Source organism: Rhagoletis pomonella, unplaced genomic scaffold (assembly GCF_013731165.1).
Source record: "Rhagoletis pomonella isolate Grant_MI unplaced genomic scaffold, Rhpom_1.0 Rhpom_scaffold_00008, whole genome shotgun sequence".
NCBI lineage: Eukaryota > Metazoa > Arthropoda > Insecta > Diptera > Tephritidae > Rhagoletis > Rhagoletis pomonella.
The window spans coordinates 18,179,598-18,187,719 of NW_023458562.1; the positions used below are offsets into that span (position 1 = coordinate 18,179,598).

The 8,122-nt window shown below is 38.8% G+C and overlaps 2 protein-coding genes across 2 annotated transcripts in view; both read left to right on the forward strand.

Annotated features, from left to right (window-relative positions):
- The first annotated feature begins 799 nt into the window (after positions 1 to 799).
- On the forward strand, positions 800 to 2,772 carry LOC118745132 (maltase A2-like). The gene is made up of 6 exons (XM_036478660.1): positions 800 to 1,300; positions 1,374 to 1,711; positions 1,767 to 2,073; positions 2,126 to 2,430; positions 2,501 to 2,629; positions 2,700 to 2,772. Exons 1-6 carry the CDS (start codon positions 800 to 802, stop codon positions 2,770 to 2,772), a joined length of 1,653 nt encoding a protein of 550 aa, XP_036334553.1.
- Positions 2,773 to 3,952: 1,180 nt separating this feature from the next.
- The window catches only part of LOC118745206 (maltase A2-like), a 14,537-nt gene continuing 10,367 nt past the window's right edge, over positions 3,953 to 8,122 (forward strand). The window contains exons 1-5 of the mRNA XM_036478731.1: positions 3,953 to 3,958; positions 6,497 to 7,009; positions 7,077 to 7,411; positions 7,470 to 7,776; positions 7,841 to 8,121. Of these exons, the coding sequence (XP_036334624.1) occupies positions 3,953 to 3,958; positions 6,497 to 7,009; positions 7,077 to 7,411; positions 7,470 to 7,776; positions 7,841 to 8,121 (1,442 nt within the window). The remainder of the gene's footprint in view (positions 3,959 to 6,496; positions 7,010 to 7,076; positions 7,412 to 7,469; positions 7,777 to 7,840; position 8,122) is intronic.

Here is an 8,122-nt window from a genome sequence, read left to right on the forward strand (position 1 = left end):
GAAAAAGTTACCAATCTCAACAAAAAATTACAAAACTTATTTTACATCCAGAACTGTACATAGATTTGTATGTCTGTGCATATATCCGAAGACAGCAAGCTTTTCATGCCACTAGCGCTCTATTCAGCTATAATATGTGTATCTGCGTGAACGCTAAAAGTCACAACAGGATTTCATGGATCCGGTTCATTTCAACAGAGGATTATTAGGCCCATAATTTCCCCGTAGAGGGGATGCCATTTGGCCACGGAGATCATCCGACTTGGCACCATGGGATTTTGGAGTACTTTAAAATCAACATATGTCCAGGCATGACAAACATACATATAATTATCTAAAAATTCAAAGCTTGAAGGCAGTCCTGAAAGCTTTCGACTCACACATAGAAAAAGTTAAGTCCCCTACTGAATGCTGTAGCTTTTTGAACGCAACGAACTGACTTCTGGAATAGCACACGGTAGATATAGCAAAAGCCACTTTCAAGCAGTTTGTTAGAGTTCACCCAATTCTAGTAACCAAGGAACGCCGAAGAACTTTTTCGTCTTGCGAAACTTTCAGGATTACCTGGTATTTTAATAAAAGGAAACGCTTACTGCCCACTTCCTAATGTAAAATCAGAACTTTTTTGACCTATGTTACATGTAGGACCGAATCGAAAAATAAGTTACCAAATGACCAAATTTGATAAATAAAGAAAAAATATTACCAATTTTGGTAAGCAAATTACCAAAGCGGCAACGCTGCTCATAAAGTATAAATGCAAGCGAAGACAGTACCTTCGTAGTTAGTACTTGCAGAGATGTTCCGTGCTGTAGTACCCTTATTGACAACAGTGCTCTTCTGCGCTGGTGTCGCTTCCGCGGCAACCGAAGTTGATTGGTGGGAGTCTGCAACACTCTACCAGATCTACCCTCGCTCCTTTATGGATAGTGATGGCGACGGAATCGGTGATTTGAATGGCATCACATCCCGCCTGGAGTTCCTCAAGGAAATTGGCGTCACGGCTGCGTGGCTTTCGCCAATCTACGAGTCTCCTATGGCGGATATGGGTTACGATGTAGCCAATTTCACAAATATTGATCCTATATTTGGCACATTGGCTGACTTTGATGTGATGATTGCCAAGGCGCATCAATTAGGACTAAAAATTATTATGGACTTTGTGCCAAATCACTCGAGCGATGAGTGTGAGTGGTTTCAGAAGTCGATACGTCGTGAAGATGGCTACGATGACTTTTATGTGTGGTCCGATGGTAAGATCGACCCAGAAACGGGTGAGCGGCAACTACCCAGCAATTGGGTAAGCAATTGAAAAAGGAAGAATTTTTATTCTATCAAGGAACCTGTCGTCTTTACATTTCTTTCTTTTACAGCAAGCAATTTTTGGTGGTTCGCAATGGACTTGGAACGAAGATCGCCAACAGTATTATCTGCACCAGTTTCTAGCTAAACAACCCGACTTAAACCACACCAATCCAATGGTGCGTAAGCACATGATTGAGGTTTTGGAATTTTGGCTTGAGCGCGGCGTGGACTCGTTTCGTATCGATGCTGTGCCATTCTTCTTTGAAACGCATTACGAAAATGGTACCTTCCCAGATGAGGACAGGTATGGAATTCATACACTGAATTTGCCTGAAAACGTTGAACTATTATATGAATGGCGTGAGTTTTTAGACGAATACCAGCGAGTGCATGGCGGCGATTCTAGGTAAAGAAGCGATATGAGAAAACACAATATACAAATCCAATACATTATTTCTTAGGATCCAAGTTGCAGAAGCATATGCGCCAATTGATATTTTGAGCGCGTACATTGCCAACGGCACCCACGTCGGTGCGCAGATGCCTCTGAATTTTAATTTCATTGAATTACGCACCTCAACCACGGCAGAGGACGTCGAACAGCGCGCTAAAATGTGGATGGATGTTATGTGGACAAAGCATCGGTCGGCCAATTGGCAAGCAGGCAACCATGACAACAGTCGTCCGGCTACACGTATAGGCGAGAAAAGAGTGGATATGATGACGATGATAGTGCACGCCATGCCCGGCGCATCGGTCACTTATAACGTAAGTTCTGACTTACATATGTCACTATTAAACTAGTTTGTCAATATTTAAGGGTGATGAGATCGGCATGACTGACATGGACACAGACTCTGACAATTACCGAGATCCAGAGCGCACGCCAATGCAATGGGACACATCGGAGAATGCCGGCTTCAGCACAGGCAACTCCACTTGGCTGCCAATCAATCCGAACTACAAATACCTCAACGTACAAACACAACGGGGCGTGGCACGCAGTACTTTGAATATTTACAAAGGAATGACCAAGCTGAAAAAAACTGCCGCCTTCAAGGCGTTCAAGGAGGATGGTGGTTTCTCGTATGGAGCTTTGTCGAAGCAAATCTTTCACATAGTGAGGTTTGTGACAAACAAAGATGCAACTAGCCGAAATAAGGTTATATTAATTTAATTAAGCTTGCCTTTCTAGAACTGCTGCTGGTAGAGAGGAGTATCGTTTGCTAGCGAATTTTGGGAACCAAATAGAATACTTGGATGGTTTGACCAACAAGACAATGGAGTATGTGCTGCTCACTTCATATTCGCCCCATAAGTATGGGTAAGTTTAGTCGATTGTGAGATTGCATAAAATTTTTTCTAATTATTATATTTTCTTGTTCGCATTTCAGTGATAAAGTTGATTTAAGTAAACGTATCTATTTGATGCCCTATGAAGCGGTTATTCTTCGGTGGACTGCGTAGATGCCTATGCATTTTTGGTTCTTGTAGCCGGATAATACTTATATGATAATAGTATTTTGTATGTATAGTATTAATAAAGTATGGATTTTTTTAAACCCATTAGAAATGTGGTATCATTAGTTTTAGTGTTTTTTTTTATATAGATATTTTAGAGTGCGACCCAGGATCTTACCTCTAGCCACTCGGCTATCGCAGCAAGAGTTTATAGGATACCTTTGGCTCAGCGGTAGCGTGCTAACTAGCTCATGATATCGCGTACGTTTATTTCACTCTAAAGTCCAGTCAGAAGTTTGATGAGGAATGTGGAAATACATTACACCTATGACTTCTACCGCTAGACCTTCTTGACTTTTCCAATTTTTTTAATAAAATTGTCATGAAGCTCCATTAGATATTACAGTTATAAATCCACTCTAAAATCAGTATCAGACGATTGGGCAGTTGGTGTGAATTGGTAGCCCTCTCATGTGAAGGTAAAATATTTGGCTTTTCCCAATCTGGCAAACAATTTCATACACTTATCAATTAGATTTCTGATTGAGTTTGTATGTTTTGTACTAATGCTGCGACTTCTAAAAATGTTTACAAATTTACCAGTCGCACAGTGATATTTGGTCCCCAATTCGTGCCCATAAATCCAAAAATAAAGCATCGATTTTGGGGGTTTTGTTTTCCTTGGTTGGCTAAAATCATGTTTCAGCTATCGAAATATGTTCAATACAGGTTCGAACCTTTTACACCTGTTTGTAAGATCAGTGGTAAAGTGTTAATTGACGCAGTGCTCTGGAAAGTAAAAATGTAATGCTAAAGTTTAAAAGAACGCCAAAAGCCATAGGTGCGATCGATTTTAGTTTTGTAAAATTGGTTTTTCTTCTGCAGGTGAGTTCTATGTATTTATAACATATAATTTAAAAAATTTTTAATATGTTCAACTGATTAGTATTTAATGAAAAATTCAAGAAATTTTTTTAATAAAAGCAGTTTAAAGAAAAAGTCATAAGTAATTTTTCACCATATTTACCAACAAAAAATTTATGTTTAATTAAACAATAAGACTAAATATTGAATCCGATCATGTCCGACCTTTTGTTTACGACGCGATTTTGTACCATATAATATTGAAAGTTTTTCTGAAGATGATTTTTTCAAATTAATTTTTTTTAAACCAATTTCATGTAAGATGCACGTAAACATGATTATATTATAATTATATAGCATTTTTATTTAAGAATTTTAAATACAAACTTAAAAAACCCAAACAGAACTCAATATTTTTAAATAATATTTTTCAAATTAAGCACATTTCTTTTAATTTAAGGCGCCATATTGGATCAACAATTATGCACTTAGTTATTTTGCTTTCAGGTTGAAATTTAGCGACCCTAATAACTCTTAAATAATATAATAATAAGCTATTCTTATTAATATTATTAACAAAATTATTATGTTTAAGATTTGAGGCGCGCTATATTGGATCGCGCTATATTGGATTGGATTTTTATATTAGAATTGAAGTCGGTTTTGTTTTTTTGCTAAAAAATTACTTTTTTATATAGCGGAACCAAAATGAGGAGTGCAAATCACAGCAATACACGCGAACAGATATGACTAGATGTAACATATAACGACATATAACGACGCGATTGGGGATTTCTCACATGAATCAACATTATATGCTGAACAACAAAAAACTGATTAAAACAGTTTTAGCGGTTAAACTGTTCCCGGCAGAAAATGAAACTGGTACAGAACTCCCGCCGACTAGCTTGAGAAGGGACCGTCCTTATTCTTCACAAATCCCAAACCATTGCTTTCAACATAGGAGCACTTGTCTCCCTCTGCCGAACTTTTAAGCTCGTTCTGAACTGGTTCTATTTTGGACTGGTCTGGGACAATAAGTTTTTTTATGAGAAAAAAAAAATTTTGGATTCCATTTATGGATATTTTTTCGTTTTTTCTTTTCTTTTACAGATTTAACTTTATTTTATATAATATATTTTCTTATAAACCGACTTCACAAAAAAAGGAGGAATATTTTTTTATGTATGTTACCGCATAACTTTGGACCACGTGAACAGATCTCGTTAATTCTTTTTATCGGAAAGGTGGTACTTCAAGGGTGGTCCCATAGTAAATTACTTAAAATACGATCATTGGGTCATGAAAAAATTTACGGTACTCGTAAATTTGTATATGAAAATTGAAGTCGGTTGCGCTGTCTGTTTGCTTAAAAATTACTTGTTTTTTTCTTATTTTAGTTTTATAAATTTTATATTTATGTCTTCTTTGAACTCACGACCAACGATGTTAAGAGGCGGAGATCTTCTCGTGGCGCTACTTTCGTATTGTACGAGAATTGAAAATCTGTCCATTTACTTCTCAGCTTTCACATGCTAACTGTGAGAAACATTGACGACGGCGCAACTACCACACCAAAGATTTCAACTGTACCGCTCTGCAGCCGTTTTTGAGCTAGCGCTTTGCCCAACTGCAACTAAATTTTGCTGCACGGGCTGCTAAGTGTTTGACCGAACTTCTACTCTTATTTGTGGTGTGCAACTAGATGTTGTAGCACGAATGGTGTGACCTACAGTTCTGCACCACCTTCGAACGGTAAGAGGATTTTATGAGTAGCTTTTGCATGGCAGAAATACACCCGAAGGTTTTCCATTGCCTGTTGAATTGCGACCACTGTTGGAAAGAAATATATCAAGTTCTATAAAATCAACTGATTTCAGGTGGCCTTTGGGTCATACAAATTGCCAAAACTACTCTTATATGCAATCAATTCACGCGCCTAGGGTTAATTGAGTGCCTGGATTGTTAAGTAATTTTTATTTGTACGAAAAATCGCTCGGTTTTAAAATTGTCTACTCTGACTCTAAAGAGCGTGTCAGACGTGAAAATTCAATATATTTCGAAAAGGAAGGAAAGTGTCTTTCGAAAGTGGTTTTTTTATTTCCGAAGGGCGAATTGCAGCGCAAAATTTTAAAAATCGCTTTTTGGTTGTGTGCAAATGAATTTCTGGCAATATTTCTCTTAATTATAATTAATTTTATTTTTAATTTGAAGATTAATTGATTATTTATAACTGAACAATTCAATTCCGCAAATTAGTTAACTAAAAGCAAGTCAGATATTTTCTTTAAATTGTTTGTTATTATTTCTCACAAAATCGTGATCACCTCCACACGGCAACACTCGAATAGTTTGACAGCACTTGCAGCAGAAAATAAAAATTGCTAGAGCCGCACGAGCAACATGATATATATTTCCGAAATCTATTTGTGCTATTTTAGTTGCAGTCGCACCATGTAACATTAATTTTTGGAACTGATTTCCGAAAGGTGATAGAAAAGCATTTTTCGCTGTTCACACATGGAAATACAATTTTTTCTTTCTCAATTTGACAGCGAATTGCATGGAAAAGTAGGAAATATTGCAACGTCTGACACGCTCTTAAGAGCGCAAGCAACAAATATATTGCTTTGATAAGATGTAACAGCCGATTTGAAGGCACACTTAAGTACGCACCTCGAATATTTGGCAATAAATGCTTCTTTTCAGAGACGATTCTAATCGCTACATCCACTTAGCCAAGCAATGACTACGAAACATTATCAGAACACTTTCGTTTCATTCATTCCATACATGAAATAACGGCAAACGATAAATACCTTTATCGCGAAGTGTGTTGAAGTATATAAAACAAGTCCGGACATAGCCTATTCGATCAGTACTCATCGAGATGTCGTGCTTACTAGTAGCGGTAGTCCTCTGCGTCTGCAGTGTTACGGCGGCAACCGAAGTTGGCTGGTGGGAATCCGCAGCGCTCTACCAGATCTACCCTCGCTCCTTTATGGATAGTGACGGCGACGGTATAGGTGATCTGAATGGCATCACGTCTCGTCTTGAATTCCTGAAGGAACTTGGCATCACCGCTACGTGGCTTTCGCCTATCTACGAGTCACCGATGGCGGATATGGGGTACGATGTATCTAATTTCACCAGGGTGGACCCGATATTTGGCACATTGGACGATTTTGATGCAATGATTGCAAAGGCGCATCAATTGGGAATAAAAATTATTATGGATTTTGTACCTAATCATTCCAGCGATGAGTGCGAGTGGTTCGAAAAGTCGGTACGGCGTGAAGATGGCTACGATGATTTTTATGTTTGGGCTGATCCTAAAATCGATCCAGAAACGGGTGAGCGTCAGAAGCCAAGCAATTGGGTAAGTTAATATGCGAGTATATACTTTTTGGCGAGCGATCTTTCATGTCCTCTATTGTCTTTTGTAGGAGGGCTTTGGAGGTTCCGTATGGGAATGGAATGAAGTACGCCAGCAATATTATTTGCACCGTTTTCTAACCAAGCAACCCGACTTAAACCTCACCAATCCAATGGTGCATCAATATTTGGCCGAGGCCTTAGAATTTTGGCTAGATCGTGGTGTGGACTCATTTCGCGTTGATGCCGTGCATTGCTTTTTTGAGACGCGTTACGAAAACGGCACTTTTCCAGATGAGACCAGGAGAGGAGAGTATACAGATGATTTGCCAAAAAATCGCGAAATGTTATACGAATGGCGTGCGTTGTTAGACGAATACACAGAAAAACATGGCGGTGATACTAGGTATTTATTTAACCCACGTGAAATGGTTTACATATAAGTCCAATACTTTACTCCTTAGAATCCAATTAGCAGAGTCATTTGGGAGCATGAATAGTTTGAGCGAGTATATCTCGAATGGAACCCACGTTGGTAGCCAGATGCCAATGAATTTCAATTTAATTGAGGTTCGTACCTCAACCACTGCAACTCAACTGGAAAGGTTAATCAAATCGTGGATGGATGTTATGTGGACTAATCACAAGCAGGCCAATTGGCATGTAGGAAACCATGATCGAAGCCGCCCAGCTACACGCATAGGTGTGGAAAAGAAGGATGCGATGACGATGTTGGTGCAGGCATTGCCCGGCGCATCTGTTGTTTATAACGTAAGAGATACTCTTTGAGGAAGAAAGCGAATCACATATGTAAATCTTTTCTAAATCACTTAAGGGCGATGAAATTGGCATGACTGATTTGGACACAGGCTCTACACAGGCACAGCGTTCGCCAATGCAATGGGACACATCAAAGAATGCCGGGTTCAGTACTGGCAACTCAACTTGGCTGGCTGTAAATTCTAACTACAACTATATCAACGTACAAACTCAGCGGGGTGTGGCACGCAGCACTTTGAATATACTAAAGGCAATGATCAAACTGAGGCAAACTGCTGCCTTTAAGGCAGTCAAGGAGGATGGTGGCTTTTCATATGGCGCTCTGAAAACACAAGTC

Bases quoted from the DNA above. Each gene is read 5' to 3' on its own strand.
- LOC118745132 (XM_036478660.1), top strand. From the start codon at position 800: ATGTTCCGTGCTGTAGTACCCTTATTGACAACAGTGCTCTTCTGCGCT. The intron at 1,712-1,766 runs GTAAAGAAGCGA...ATTATTTCTTAG, and splicing joins GTGCATGGCGGCGATTCTAG to GATCCAAGTTGCAGAAGCAT. The intron at 2,431-2,500 runs GTTTGTGACAAA...TTGCCTTTCTAG, and splicing joins CAAATCTTTCACATAGTGAG to AACTGCTGCTGGTAGAGAGG.